The sequence below is a fragment of the Cucurbita maxima genome, unplaced genomic scaffold (assembly GCF_002738345.1).
Source record: "Cucurbita maxima cultivar Rimu unplaced genomic scaffold, Cmax_1.0 Cma_Scf00017, whole genome shotgun sequence".
In the NCBI taxonomy this organism is placed as follows: Eukaryota; Viridiplantae; Streptophyta; class Magnoliopsida; order Cucurbitales; family Cucurbitaceae; genus Cucurbita; species Cucurbita maxima.
Window position 1 is genome coordinate 2280430 of NW_019272033.1, and position 14121 is coordinate 2294550.

Consider the following 14121-nt stretch of genomic DNA (forward strand, 5'->3'; position numbering starts at 1 on the left):
TAACCTTAAAAGTTATTTTAAATATGACAATAATGATTAACTATTTAAAATCACTCGTAAACAAATATATTTATAAAAAAAAAATTATATTTTGTTGAAATTGCAATTTTGAAATTACTAAAATTAGTTGAAAATTAACATTTTCATCTTAAATAATATAATAAATCTCATATAATTTTAAAGTATAATAAGACGGACAAAATCATTTCTGCCTTCAAAAATTTTCTAGTGTCCCCACGACCAATAAGGAGCCACCACGTCATTTTCACGATCCGTCCAATGTTTCGGAAAGTCGAATCGTGACCGTCCATTGATCCACTCGTACGAAGTACGGTAGGATTCTTTCTACCGTCCGATTAAGCACGAAGAAACACAGTGAGCGCTAATCGGTCCATCCGCCGCCATACGGCACAGGCTTGGGTCGGACCGGGAGGTCCTATATAAAGGGGTTTGGTTCCCCGATCTTCTAATTCATCCGTATTTTGAAAGAAATACCTATCTATCCGAGGACGAAAATTCTCTCTCGCTTGTCAAGCCCCTCCTCTTCTTCCAGGTTAGTTCATCATCGTCTCCTTTATCTGACTTATTTTCTTGTGATTGATTAGTATTATTCGGTTTTCCTTTCAATTTCTTTCCTGGAAGATATGGTATATTCTTCTGCTCGAATTCTTTATAATCGAATGTTGTTTATGCGGTTAGGGTTAGTTTTTCTTCTGAATTTATTTCTCGAACTTTTAGATTTGTTGATAACTAATCTTTAGAAACCTCTACATAGTCGAAGAACTTGCGCTTTTATCCGTGAAAAGTTTTAGGAGAGGAATGGGGAGAAGTAGGTCAAATAATCAAATAATCTCATATTCACAGGCTAAATGCTGGTAAAGTTTAGTAGGTGCTTCTAATTTATAGGTTTCTTCTAGAAACAGAGACGCACTTTACATTGGAATTATCTTAGCGATCTGTTTTGTTTTGATTTAGCGACGATATTTAATTCGCACGACATTGATTCAGATGGCTCGTACGAAGCAAACTGCTCGCAAATCTACAGGTGGGAAGGCTCCCAGAAAGCAACTTGCTACCAAGGTATTTTCTAGGAAGATTTCAAACAACCAAGTTCTAAATTTTCATTTGTTTCCTGACCTAACGTGTTGTAAATTGACCAATATTTTCCCAGGCTGCGCGTAAGTCGGCACCCACTACTGGAGGCGTGAAGAAGCCACACAGATACCGCCCAGGAACAGTTGCTCTTCGGTATGTTACCACATCTGTTCTTTACTCATTCGAAAAAATCAATCATGGTTTCTTGTTTACATGAATCTTATGCCCTCTGTAATGTATGTGATACAGAGAAATCCGCAAGTACCAGAAGAGTACTGAGCTTCTTATCCGCAAGCTCCCATTCCAGAGGCTTGTCCGTGAAATCGCACAAGATTTCAAGACAGATCTGCGTTTCCAGAGCCACGCGGTTTTGGCTTTGCAAGAGGCGGCTGAAGCTTACCTCGTTGGGCTGTTTGAAGATACCAATCTCTGCGCCATTCATGCCAAGCGTGTTACAATAATGCCGAAAGATATTCAACTTGCCAGAAGAATCCGTGGTGAAAGAGCTTAACCAGAATCTCCAGATTAGAACTATGCGTCGATCTATATATGTTTTTTTCTTCTTTTTTTTCTTTTTTACGCTCCAATTGCAATGAATGTGTAAATTGTGTTTTGCTATAATAAACACAATCCTAGTTATACATTTAAGGACATTGTTATTTGTGTCGACTACGATCCCGAGCGGAATTCAAATCGAGTCCTTCGTTGACACATCTAAGTAATTGATTATATGTTCTTGGTTAAATGCTATGTCTAATTATACCTTTTACTTTGAATAGTTTCATTTGTCAGGATTTAAATTTGTTTTCTGCATCAATTTCTCTATTAAACAACACTACTTCCATCTTAGTTTAAGGGTGAAACCCTTCAACTTCTGTGCAAGACTCTGGTCAGAAAAATGGGTCGAGAACAAAGAGAATAGCTAACTACAATTTATTAGAATTTTCATAAAAGCATGTATCAGTGCATCCGATATGGGTCTTACAGGAGTGGTTGGGTTCTAACTCCATGTAGCCATTGATGAAACATGATCTAAGTATGGAAAAACCATTTGGTACGGAATCAACAAAACTTGCTTGCAAATGGATTTGAATAATAAAAAACAAAACCAGCCGAAAATTATTAACTCAATTGTTTGATAGAGACAACATTCTCCAGTTTATTTGCCCGTCTTACGGCAGCGTGCGGCAAACTGCTGATGAATTTTCGAATAGGCAACCCTCCTACAGCGGACCTGGGAAGCATCCGTTCTCCCTCTGCTCATTCCACTTCTCTACCTGCAACAGTTATCAATCAAATTTTAATGTGCTTTTGCCAGAATTCGTCGAGAAAGTAATACTTTGATTGATTAACTATGAGTAGAGATACGTATGAACTTCGAGCTCGTGCCCGTGTTGATGAAATGACAAACATAAAGGTCTTATAGAGCACATTTTACATCAAGCATATGGCTGACTTTAATCTCCCACTTTTTACCAAGTTTAAATTAAGTGATCGAACACAACCTTACTTGAACAGTAGGTTGTATAACAGTGTCCTCGAATTCTCAAAGAATAAATAAGTGAATGAAAATAGATCCAGAAGCGAAAACACATACCCATTCACTTGGGCAAAGAGAACGATAATATTTCGCGAACTTGTCACACTCCGGAGCGCCTTCCCCTTTGGCTTGTGTGCATCTGTACGCATCACAAAGATAAGCACATACTTTCAAGGAAGTTCAACTAAATTATGAAAGGACCAAGAATTGAATAAAAGAAGAAGACAAAAAACACGCTAAAATTTACCTATGGTACTCAATGTAGCGGGTGAAGCAATGCCTAGTTTGATTTGTAGTAGGGAACCGAAAATCTGCTGGTGCCGTTTCGAGCTGCATATGGGCAACAAAAGAATGAGCAAACAATATATACAACAATCAAAACTACAAGATGCCTACAAGTCATGCATTTCAAAAATAAACAGGGCAGCAACCTTGATCTCAGGTTGCTCATCCGTGCTTTCTTGGTCACCAGATATTTCCTCTTCTCCAGCAGCAGCATTGGTTTCAGAATCCTCTACAGCAGCAGCTGCTGAAGCATCCCCATTGTTTTCATCAGCAGGAGGGTTGTTACTGCCTTTATCAGCATCAGCTTCAACAGGTGGTTCATCATTCTTCACAACAATTTCAGCTGGGGCAGCATTTTCTGAGTTCTCCACCTCTTTTACTTCAGAGGGCTTCAGTATATCCACCTTCTCCTCTTTTTCTTTCAAGGAATATTGCTAAAAGCGAAATTAACAGAAGGTTATTCTCAATTCTCAAATCCGAACATTACCGGATATTCTTTGTAAAAGCGATGGGGACAGACTCTATGAGAATGTCCCGATATGAGAACAATAATGACTGAGACATGCTTCTCACCATGATCTTAAGGGTAAATTTTTTTCACTCCCCAAAATCACAGTAGCACAGAGAAACCACAAGGTATATAGCTCCCAGGATTTATATAACAAACCAACACGATTTACTACTGGGAGTTCTAGTTAAGAAGAAAATTTGACTTCAAATTCCAATTCCCCTGTTAAACTAGGCAGCTCAAGCCTGTTTCTTTTGTTCTTTATCGTATACAGAGCTGTTGGGCGAAATTATTAAGAACAATGGCCATTGCTAAGAGTTGGGTTATTGGTTTTTATTTTTCTTTTAATGGGGAGTGAAAAAATATATATCTTCTAGGAAACTATCAGTAACAATTCTTTAAAACTTGGTTAACCATATTGATCTTGTCAAAACAAATAATATAAAGAGAGCAAAACAAACCACCAGAACCCACGGTCTATTTCTAATGGATCTCAAAACCATTTCTATTTCCAACGATTTATTGCTAATGGATCTCAAAACTATTTCTATTTCCAACGGAATCGGGGTATTCTAATCCATTACCACTGTTGTACAAATTTTTTTCCAGAACACTAAGAAATGATGAATTTACAACTAAAAACCCCACCTGTCATTATAATTGAAGAAATGCTACAATAAAACAACCGATCTATCAAAATCGACCGTTAATCGACCGATTAAAATACATTACCGGGGAAAATTTTACAAAAACTGAAGGCAAGGGCGTAACTAAAACAGAAATTTAGGTTAAGTGAAAGATTTGAGATAATGAAAGCTGCAAAAAGAATACCTCAGACAAGGAAGGAGGCTTTTCACTCTGCGCTTCCGCCATGTATCGAAAAAGAAGAAGTGATCCGCTTCGGTTGCAGCTACAAACCCAACGACTCGATGATATCAGAGGCGAGCGATAGGGCAAAGCAAAGAGGAACAAACACTAACCCGTTGGTTAGGTTAAAATTGACCACTCACTGGTTCCGATGATTCCAGCTGAGGCGAAAGAGCGATAATGGTTCTCCAATTAGAAATTGCCACGTCACTCCTTTAATTTGGGTAATGGGCTGTAATGGGCCGAGTGAACGGGCCGGGCCGTATATTTAAATTGGAGCCCAATAAGTGAATTTTCTTTTCTTCTTTCTTTTTTTTTTTTTTTTTTTTTCTGAACTTCGTCAATTTAGTTTTTCCAACTTTGTTTTAAATATCTTTTTAATTAAAGTGACTAACAAAAAAAAAAAAATGATATAACTTAATTTTTTTTAGACAGTTATGAATTTTTATTAATATAATTTATGTGTTAGCTTAGGAAAATTAAAATGGTTAAAATGATGTACAGTACAAATCTTTATTAATAATCAAAGTAAGATTACGACAATAGATAGACCATAAGTATTTTTGAAACAAATAATATAACAAATTAAAAATAATCGTCACATTATATGAAATCTAATACATAAAATTGTTACCATATGTTCTACAACAAATAATTGCCAAATCATGTAACAAAAAGAGTTCAGAACTCCCATTTAATAATCAATAGAAAAGGATCAAAATCTCTTACGGCGAATGGGTCCAATGTAAGCGAAACATGATGATGATTATCTACACAGCCTTTGTCTTTCTCTTTCTCTTTCAATCCCACATAAAGAACACTGTTCGAATCTTCACCTTTGACCAGCAACAAAGAGATCACACAACAAATTAGCAGACGTAAGCTTTGATTATCTTTCACTTATCATGCATTTAATCACGAAATTAGCAACAGTGCCATTGGATTAAAAGTGTATTAGTCAATGAAAATATAAGGGGCAGCTTCTTCCCTTCTGTAATTATCATTCAACCATCTTCTCACAATTTCAAGCTTGAGATGATAATATATATACTGTGAGCAGCACAGAGAGTTTGTGTCCCTATACTTACCGACTGCCGACAAGAAGAAAGAGGCGTAGGCCACTATCCCCACCGCTCCTAGAGCTGTCTGCTGTGAGCCCTGTGCCTGATTCATCTGTTTGTGTATAGGTTAGACAACAAAAACGTATTAGATTATATACATTATGGATAAAAGCAGTCAAACATCTATAGAATCGACCAGTACCAGTAGCAGTGCTACAGGGAGAGACCATAATAGTCTCAATCTCAGCAAACTATCCCACAAGATCTCCAAGGCTACTTCCCAATCCCAGCTGAGAAAGCCCTGTTTTGATGCTCCTCTGAATCAAAATCATCCGAGCTTCAACCATACCCAAAATCGACTTCAATCGGCAACCCCTCCATTCAACTGCAGCAGCAGAATCTACAGGCGCTGGCGCAACAGCACCAGCCCCCGGTGTATAACATTAACAAGAATGACTTCCACGATGTGGTTCAGAAGCTTACAGGCTCACCCGCTCACGAGCGCTTATCAAATCCTCCGCCCATTCAACCTCCTAAGCCCCAAAACTCCCGCCTCCAACGAATTCGCCCTCCTCCTTTCGCTCATGTTACTAATCGCCCCCCTCCACAACAGCTACCAAACAGTTCCAATTTCCACCCCTCGACCGCCCTGAGTTTCGGCCTCACCGGCCGGCCTATAGTGCCGCTATCGCCGTTGCCTCTATTCCCAGCCGTCCACGCAGCGGCCGAATCTCCTATCTCAGCATACATGCGATACATCCAAAACTCATTTCCCATTGCCAATTCAAATCCACCGCCGCCCCAAGGATTCTCACCACTCAACCATCTAGCCTCGTCCTGCTGGAACAATTTCACCACACAGCAGCAAGGTTCGATGCCTCTCCCACCATCGTCTGCAATGTTACAGTCACATCCACAGTTTCAGGTGCCGCCATAATCGCCCCTGGCATTCGGATGCGTGAACTCCCCAAGGTCCTCGCACAGTGCGTTCTCTTCCCCAAATCTGATGTTCTCACCATCGACAAGTCAATTAGGGTTTCCATAGTTGCCGCTCTCGCCAACTGTACCCGCGTCAAGCCCTAGATGGGTCGGCGACTAGTCCCCTTCGGGCAGGTACATTCAGGAAACGCTGCCGTTTTATGCGTCAGAAGGAAGCCTCGGAAAAGAATGAGGGAAAATTGCTATTATATATTATTTTATTATCCACTCTGGAATTTAAAAATGCAACACCGTTAGTTTTCAATTTCAGTCTCCAATTTGTTTTTTAAATATTTTTTATTTAGTCAACTTAAATATCTTTAAATAATTTTTTAAAAAATATTAATTTTTAATGTTGATTTAAAACGGTAATAATAATGTCAATGAGAATATGTATTTTTTGTTTGGTGGGATTATTTTAAAACATAATTAATAAATTAGCTTATTTTTAAATAAAAAAACAAGTGAGTTATAATTCTCCAAAAATTAGTTTCTATCAATGTAACCGCCAAAATTCGATATTGTCCTCTTCCATGTCGGAACAGTACTAGTTAGAGAGGTTTCCACACCATTATAAAAAATATTTCACTTTCCCTCTATAAGCAATCGGGATCTCACAATCCATTCTCTTCCAAGCCCAGCGTCCAACTCCAACTAGTTCATCTCTCAAATAGATGTGAGATTTCTCATATACAAATTATGGCACTCGTTCCTCTCTCAAATCAAAGTGGAATCTTACCTACTGAGAAATTAATAATCTAATAATATGAACCACAAACAAAATTTTGGAGCAATAGTTGTGAACGAAAGTTCGGGGTAGATAGAGCGGATGATTCAACATGAAGCCATTAGCTTGGCAACAAAATAGAAGCTAATGCTATCAGAGCTTCAAATAGACATGGACTGGACATGGACATGGAAGGAACGCAGTAACATAAAAATGAGAAGGAACACAGAGACTGATTTTTGATATATAATAATTAATCAGAAAAGGTAAACAAGGTTCTGTAGCAGCTCGGTTCGCAACCAAATATCATGAGAGCCTTAGAGAAGGCAGGACAGTACAAAATAAGCAACAACAAGCAAGCATTTTCTCCTATCAAAAACATATAAAGGAGAAGTTTAACTCTACTTGGGGACCCACTAATCTCACTGCTTTTCATCCTCACGCTTGGGGGGAGCTTCTTTGATCTCATCCGCACCATCATCCTATAACAAGATCATGAAAACAAAAATTAGGGCGTAAAAGGGTGCAATTCTTGTTGAAAAGGGAAAGGAGGGTTTGTAATTCCTTTGGACCATTTTCAGTAATTTAATCGTACTTCCTTCAATGCATGGTAGCTGTTTCAGCCATCAATTAGATTTTATAATAGAACAGCTTAGTAGCTCTTCCAGATAGCTTATTGTGAGTAATATGTTCATAAATATTCACCATATTATTTGAATTCAAATTATAACTAACTACGCCACGGTCACTGTATCGTTGAGTAATGAATTATTTCAGTACATCTACCATAATACTAAAGTGGGATGCATTAAATTTCTGTACCTGCATGTCCGATGTCCAGAGAGTGAGGTTGTCGCGAAGAAGTTGCATGATCAAAGTACTATCTTTGTAGGATTCCTCGCCAAGGGTATCCAACTCAGCGATAGCTTCATCAAACGCCTGATTTAAGCATGGAAATAACAGATGAATTAAATGGTAAACTACGCCAGTTTATGAGAAGAAACTGTTACATAAGGCCTTATAAAAGCAGAGCATTCTAGATTCGGATTCTCAGTCAACATGAAAACGGACAACCAGGCAATTATAAGATGATTCGAACGTCAATAGTTTGCCCGAGCAGTTAAAAGAGTAACGTAATGATAATTTCATACCAAACACGGTAAAGATCATTTGAACATTTGATTAACATAGTGTATAAACTTCGGAAGTTCGCTAACCTGTTTTGCAAGACTGCAGGCACGATCAGGGGAATTCAAAATTTCGTAGTAGAATACAGAGAAGTTAAGGGTCAATCCAAGTCGGATAGGATGTGTAGGAGGCAACTCAGCATTCGCGATATCCTGTAAATCAAATAGGAAGTTGGTTCAATTTTACGCAATACGAAAATCTATCGAGCGGAAAGCACGTAGCAGGAATTGACCTTCTAATTAGAAAGAGGAACAATAATTTGACTATCGTGATCTTAAATAAAGAAAATAATTACACAAACAAAGAAACATAGAAATAGGCTCATTATAATGCCAAAATAGCAGTCAAATACATGGATCGGAAATCAACGAAGCAGACCTGAGCGGCTTTGTAAGCAGTGAGAGTGCTTTCGGCGGCTTCCTTGCGTTCGGCTCCGGTTTTGAATTCGGCCAGGTATCTGTGGTAGTCACCCTTCATTTTGAGGTAGAAAACCTTGGAATCTCCAGAAACGGCGGAGGGAATGAGTCTGGAATCAAGGAGCTTGAGGATTCCATCGCAAATATTGGAGAGCTCGGTCTCAATTTTGGATCTATAATCACGGATCACAGAGACATGGTCGGCGTTGCCTCGGCTCTCCTCCTTCTGCTCGATGGAGGAAATGATGCGCCAGGAAGCCCTGCGAGCGCCAATAACGTTCTTGTATGCGACAGAAAGAAGGTTTCTCTCCTCGACGGTGAGCTCCTCCTTGTCGATGGCAGCTGAAACCTTCTCCATGAACTCGACCATCTCCTCGTAGCGCTCGGCCTGCTCGGCAAGCTTGGCCATGTAAACATGCTCCTCACGAACAGAGAGGGTAGCAGCCATTGCAGGAGGAAAGCAGATTAGATCCGAGGTCTGGTGTTTTGGGATCAAAGTGGAAAGGGAAAGGGAAAGGGGAGGAGAGGACGACGGAGAATGGAAGAGGTGAGCTTTTGAGGCCGAATGCAGGCCTTTTTAGGAAGTAGTGGACCTATAATTGCGGTCGGGATAGAGAGAGATTTCAGGGATTCAATCTCAGCCGTTGGCTCCGACAAATCTGTCTGTATATGTAATGTATATAATTAATTTAAATAAAACGTTTTTATTTTAGCAGCTTGGCAGCAAATTTTTTTCTTTTTCTTTTTTATAAATTAATTTGAATAAAATAACCCATTTATTTTTTCATCTGAACACGACTGTCCATGACATGATATTGTCCACTTTGACCCTAAGCTTTGGTCTTCTCCAAAATGTCTCATACCAATGGAGTTAGTATTTCTCACTTATATAAATTCATAATCATTCTTAAAATAAACAGAACTCATACACAATTATTTCTTTTATGTCACAAATTTAATTATACTAAAAAATAACCCATCATAAATTCATAATATAAATTAAATCTTGTAAAGTATTTTTTGGTAAATTTCTTTTGAGTCGAGCTTTAAAATTGATTCAACGGTGGGCCATGATGCAATAAAAATAATTAGTTGGTGAAGGTTGAAGAGATGGTCGTTTAATAAGACTATATATATATATATATATAGTTGGTATAATATGAAACGGTCACGATAATAAATTTATATTAATTGTTAACTATAATTAATTGATTAATATTCCAAAAGTCAAAAGGTAATGGTTGGAGCAGAAGCGTCTGACTAATTCAAAATACAAATATAGTTATTATTTTTTTTTTAAATGTAAAATTTATATAGTTTACGTCAAACAAAATTTTAGTTATGATTTAGCTACTTTAATATTGATATTTTAAATTAAATCTTTAAATATTAATAAAATTTATATATTGACGTTAATAAGTTTATTAAAGAAAATAAAAACATGAAAAAAATATATATTTGAATTTAATATATAAAATTTGAGTTCATTTCCTTTTAATATTTTTAATATTTCATAATAAAGTTTGTTTCAGTTCGAACATTTTATTTTAATCCATAAATAACGTAGTTTTATCAAATTTGTTATATTTTGATTCGTAAACTTTTAAAATGTCAAATTTAATTCTTGATCTTTAAAATCTATTTTATTTGTTATTATAGTTCTTTTTTGTTCTTGATTTTTTTAAAATGGAATCATTAATTTTTAAAATTAAAGATTAATAAAGCAAAAGCTTTTACAATTAAAATAATATTTAAGCCTAAAATAATTTTTTTAGTGTGTAAAAAACCTATATATATATATAAATATTAAATTAAATTAATAAAAATATTTTTAAAAATATGTTTATTTTTTTTTTTTTTTATGGAAACTATTATATTTGCTATATGCTTAAAAAAATACATTTAAACTTTAAAAAATTTCATTAATATCTTTCGATTTTTAAAAATGTTAAAAAAATACTCTTACGGTTAGTTTCATATTTAAAAAATATTCATGAAATTTTAAAAGTAACGGTTAAAAGTTATTACGGTTAAAAAAGTTATTACCATTCATGTATAGACGAAAACCCTCTATTGACTTCTCTTATATTATATCAATATTTCATAAAAGTTTTCATCAAAATATGATTTTTTTTTATCAGCACTTTATATTTTCATTATTTAAAAAATAAAAATAAAAAAGGTCTTCTTCGATTATATTTATTTATTTATTTATTATTATTTTGTTTAATGAAAGAACTTAATAGAGAATTTTTTGAAGATCAAGGATTAAAATGATAATTTAAAAGGTTGATTAATTGAGAATTACATAAAATTTTGAGATAATTGGATATATTTAATAAAAAAATATTAATATTTAAAGAAAAAGAGAATACATTTCTGAAAAGGCTTTGTAGGACTGGGCTTAGTTGATGATTTGGGCCCATGTGTGGGAAGCCCATAATTGAATAGATTAGGCCCAATGTTTCAGATCCAATATTAAAATATTGCAGTATATATATAAATTCCCTTAGCGCTGCTTTTAAACCCTAAACTGTAAGGCGTTGCTCGCTCTCTCGCTGGTTCGTCTATTTTCTGCGGCCGCCTCTACAACAATTCCAGCGCTCGAAGATGAAGGTTCGGTCCTTAGATTCATCTTCTTCCTCACTGTTTTCTTTGTTTTCTATGCAATGCTAACGTTGTCTTCCTATATATTCAGTTCAATATCGCGAATCCGACGACTGGATGCCAGAAGAAGCTCGAAATCGATGATGACCAGAAACTGTTAGCTTTCAAATCCCTCTGTTTTTCAATTTGTTGTTTTAATCTCGAATGTGCATTCTATTTGATTCAAATACTATGTCCTGCTGGAACTAGGGTTTTTGAAATATATAGTAAATGTTTGGGTTCCCTTTTGCTAAAGCGTTAATTCGATATATTTTCCGTGTAAATTTTTATGTTATTGTTCAGCATGCTACGGAGTTCTCCTTTTGGTTTTTTGAAATCCAGTTGTAGTCATTTCGTCGTTATTTGTTTTTAGCATTCCCTGTATGTCTTCCCCTGTTTGTTTAGGCAAAGCAACAATTCCCCGAGCAACAAAATTTTATAAATTATAAATTTGCGAAAAGAAAAATTTTAGCCATTCCTTTTTCGCTTGTACATATATTTTTCGTCATATTTATCATACTTTTGTGTTTATAATGGACTAAAATCATCCTGTCTTTGTTTAGCCGTGCTTTTTTTGACAAGAGGATCTCTCAGGAGGTCAGTGGAGATTCCCTCGGAGAGGTATGTGTTCTCTTCTGTCATCCATTTAATGCAGTCTTATAGCAGCTGTGGTTGAGTGTTCTGATTGATTATTTTCCTCTTTTCAGGAATTCAAGGGCTACGTTTTCAAGATTATGGGAGGCTGTGACAAGCAGGGATTCCCAATGAAACAGGGAGTTTTGACCCCTGGCCGTGTTCGTCTCTTGCTACACAGAGGTTTGTTGAAATTTTTATGCTACTGATTGGTCAGCCAATTTAATCAAATTTGTGGTCTACATTTATTTATTTTCAGTAATTTATAGCACACTATCCTAATTAATGTATGTGTTACTTTTGTGGCCAGGTACCCCTTGTTTCCGTGGTTATGGAAGGCGTAATGGAGAACGCAGGAGGAAGTCTGTGCGTGGATGCATTGTCAGTCAGGACCTTTCTGTTCTGAACCTGGTTATTGTGAAGAAGGGAGATAATGATCTTCCTGGCTTGACAGACACTGAGAAACCTAGAATGAGGGGTCCAAAAAGAGCATCCAAGATCCGCAAGCTTTTCAATCTGTCAAAGGAGGATGATGTTCGAAAGTATGTTAACACATACCGTAGATCATTCACCACAAAAGCTGGTATGATTTACTATTGTTTGTTTTTTGTGCGGGTTTTCTAAACCTGTCTTAGAAGATTAAGTTGTTGTATGTGGGGTTGTTTTTGGTTGGGGGTCGGTCAGAGAGATTTAGAGGGTTTGTGATTTTCCAACTGTGCTTGTGGTTTTGCAAATAAAGGGTCTGAGGTTAAATACTTTTTTTTTTTTTTAATATAGTTGGCAAGGTATTACAATGTTTAGTATAGCTTTTTGCACGCCTAGATGAATTATGCTTAATTAATCTGGATTTGGCCCTGTCTTGTTTTGGCAATTTACAGACTATTGGTCATACAAATTGTTTTTTCAGTTCCATTCATTCTGGATTCAAGTTTATGATGGTTTATTTGATTGTGTCAGGCAAAAAGGTTAGCAAGGCTCCCAAGATTCAGAGGTTGGTTACCCCACTGACCTTGCAGAGGAAGCGTGGAAGAATTGCTGAGAAGAAGAAGAGAATTGCGAAGGCCAAGTCTGAGGCTGCTGAGTATCAGAAGCTCCTGGCCTCAAGGTTGAAGGAACAAAGAGAACGTCGCAGTGAGAGTTTGGCTAAGAAGAGGTCCAGGCTCTCCACTGCTTCAAAGCCGTCCATTGCTGCTTAGTTCGTTCGCATTATTTATGTGGTCAGGGTTCTGTTATCTTTCATATTTGCCATCTTGTTTTGCTTTTAAAAGGATCCACTTTTTGAGGCTGCTTGCATGACATCTCGAATGTTTTGATATTTTTGTTTCCTAATTGACAGTTATTTCTAGACATACTTTCATATTTTGATGATATGATAGTTGAGAGGAATTTTGAAATTCCGGCATGCTTAGCTTGACGTTCTCTCTAGTTAGCCAACCTCAGTAGATATTTAAAAACATTTGTTTGTTTAACATAACTGTGTCTCTCAAGGTTAAGTTGTTAAATTACGAGTTTTGTCTTTCAAACTTTTTGTAAGAATCTAACTTTTAAAGTACCTAATAAGCTTAATTTTTTCTAGCAAGTTCGATTCGATTGGTAAAGGTTATTAAATATATTGTATAATTTAATAGATTTATTTATTTATAATTTTTTTCACTTTCAATCATAATTTCTTCAAGTAGTTTGCAGACGTTTATATACAATTTGTGAAGCAATGAATGAAATTTGATGTGACTTTTTGAATCTTGGATTGAAAGTAGACTTGTTGAATCTCGTAGAAAATGAATAAATCAAAATTGAGTTGATTTCTCGAGTTTTTCACTTCTCTCTCCTCAATAGTTTATGCCTTCTTGCTTGCATGGCATATAAACACTAATTTCAATTCCTCAATTCTTGCTTTAAAATCTCTTTGCTCGTTTTCTAAAACTTTCTTCTTGAACCGAGGCGTGAAGCGACGCAAAAATGAATTGACTTAACTCACTCCTTGTTGGGAAGTTGTGCACTCGTTTGGCCATTTATTCTTATCAAAAACAAAAATCATTACTCGATGGTTTAAAAACAAAGCAGGATCATCACAAAAACCATCCTACTAATCAACCACCTATGAATGGATCAGATTAACCAAATCAAATCAGGTTTCTGTAACATATTACATTACATAGACTGAAAGTACGCAGTTT

At 36.2% G+C, this 14121-nt stretch overlaps 4 protein-coding genes, 1 long non-coding RNA gene and 1 pseudogene across 8 annotated transcripts; 3 read left to right on the forward strand and 3 right to left on the reverse strand.

The window, feature by feature from the left end:
* The first annotated feature begins 450 nt into the window (after positions 1–450).
* On the forward strand, positions 451–1868 carry LOC111492236 (histone H3.3). 3 transcript variants are annotated; one of them, XM_023141520.1, is made up of 4 exons: positions 451–553; positions 1009–1080; positions 1172–1248; positions 1345–1862. In XM_023141520.1, exons 2-4 carry the CDS (start codon positions 1009–1011, stop codon positions 1604–1606), a joined length of 411 nt encoding a protein of 136 aa, XP_022997288.1. In that variant the 5' UTR covers positions 451–553; the 3' UTR covers positions 1607–1862. The 3 variants fall into 3 exon arrangements, with proteins under 3 accessions (XP_022997288.1, XP_022997289.1, XP_022997287.1); XM_023141521.1 differs by having other exon boundaries at positions 475–553; positions 976–1080; positions 1345–1868; XM_023141519.1 differs by lacking the exon at positions 451–553 and adding an exon at positions 855–875 and having other exon boundaries at positions 976–1080; positions 1345–1868.
* Positions 1869–2011: 143 nt separating this feature from the next.
* On the reverse strand, positions 2012–4482 carry LOC111492226 (cytochrome c oxidase subunit 6b-3-like). Of its 2 annotated transcripts, XM_023141501.1 has the most exons (5): positions 4260–4482; positions 3067–3354; positions 2883–2965; positions 2693–2774; positions 2012–2372 (listed from the first exon to the last, which is right to left on the reverse strand). In XM_023141501.1, the coding sequence occupies exons 1-5, from the start codon at positions 4299–4301 to the stop codon at positions 2319–2321; spliced, it is 549 nt and encodes a 182-aa protein (XP_022997269.1). In that variant the 5' UTR covers positions 4302–4482; the 3' UTR covers positions 2012–2318. The 2 variants fall into 2 exon arrangements, with proteins under 2 accessions (XP_022997269.1, XP_022997270.1); XM_023141502.1 differs by lacking the exons at positions 3067–3354; positions 4260–4482 and having other exon boundaries at positions 2883–2971.
* Positions 4483–4902: 420 nt separating this feature from the next.
* LOC111492250 lies at positions 4903–5466 on the reverse strand. The gene is made up of 2 exons (XR_002719838.1): positions 5384–5466; positions 4903–5131 (listed from the first exon to the last, which is right to left on the reverse strand). It is a non-coding gene; the product is annotated as an uncharacterized LOC111492250 (long non-coding RNA).
* A 51-nt stretch (positions 5467–5517) lies between these two features.
* LOC111492204 lies at positions 5518–6628 on the forward strand (annotated as a pseudogene).
* Positions 6629–7278: 650 nt separating this feature from the next.
* Positions 7279–9229, reverse strand: LOC111492203 (14-3-3-like protein). The gene is made up of 4 exons (XM_023141473.1): positions 8628–9229; positions 8279–8401; positions 7884–8000; positions 7279–7543 (listed from the first exon to the last, which is right to left on the reverse strand). The coding sequence occupies exons 1-4, from the start codon at positions 9111–9113 to the stop codon at positions 7484–7486; spliced, it is 786 nt and encodes a 261-aa protein (XP_022997241.1). The 5' UTR covers positions 9114–9229; the 3' UTR covers positions 7279–7483.
* A 1954-nt stretch (positions 9230–11183) lies between these two features.
* LOC111492209 (40S ribosomal protein S6-like) lies at positions 11184–13338 on the forward strand. The gene is made up of 6 exons (XM_023141481.1): positions 11184–11281; positions 11364–11428; positions 11875–11932; positions 12019–12127; positions 12255–12527; positions 12902–13338. Exons 1-6 carry the CDS (start codon positions 11276–11278, stop codon positions 13138–13140), a joined length of 750 nt encoding a protein of 249 aa, XP_022997249.1. The 5' UTR covers positions 11184–11275; the 3' UTR covers positions 13141–13338.
* Positions 13339–14121: the final 783 nt, after the last annotated feature.

What these genes read in the sequence shown, in the direction of transcription:
- LOC111492203 (XM_023141473.1), bottom strand. Translation starts at nt 9,113, where the DNA reads ATGGCTGCTACCCTCTCTGTTCGTGAGGAGCATGTTTACATGGCCAAG. An exon ending in CCTGCAGTCTTGCAAAACAG is followed by an intron (nt 8,001 to 8,278) that starts GTTAGCGAACTT and finishes TGCTTAAATCAG; the next exon opens with GCGTTTGATGAAGCTATCGC. An exon ending in TCTGGACATCGGACATGCAG is followed by an intron (nt 7,544 to 7,883) that starts GTACAGAAATTT and finishes ATCTTGTTATAG; the next exon opens with GATGATGGTGCGGATGAGAT.
- LOC111492209 (XM_023141481.1), top strand. An exon ending in ATCGATGATGACCAGAAACT is followed by an intron (nt 11,429 to 11,874) that starts GTTAGCTTTCAA and finishes GTCTTTGTTTAG; the next exon opens with CCGTGCTTTTTTTGACAAGA. An exon ending in TCGTCTCTTGCTACACAGAG is followed by an intron (nt 12,128 to 12,254) that starts GTTTGTTGAAAT and finishes TTTTGTGGCCAG; the next exon opens with GTACCCCTTGTTTCCGTGGT.
- LOC111492226 (XM_023141501.1), bottom strand. Translation starts at nt 4,301, where the DNA reads ATGGCGGAAGCGCAGAGTGAAAAGCCTCCTTCCTTGTCTGAG. An exon ending in ATGAGCAACCTGAGATCAAG is followed by an intron (nt 2,966 to 3,066) that starts GTTGCTGCCCTG and finishes GCCCATATGCAG; the next exon opens with CTCGAAACGGCACCAGCAGA. An exon ending in CTCTTTGCCCAAGTGAATGG is followed by an intron (nt 2,373 to 2,692) that starts GTATGTGTTTTC and finishes TAACTGTTGCAG; the next exon opens with GTAGAGAAGTGGAATGAGCA.
- LOC111492236 (XM_023141519.1), top strand. An exon ending in GAAAGCAACTTGCTACCAAG is followed by an intron (nt 1,081 to 1,171) that starts GTATTTTCTAGG and finishes ATATTTTCCCAG; the next exon opens with GCTGCGCGTAAGTCGGCACC. An exon ending in CCAGGAACAGTTGCTCTTCG is followed by an intron (nt 1,249 to 1,344) that starts GTATGTTACCAC and finishes TATGTGATACAG; the next exon opens with AGAAATCCGCAAGTACCAGA.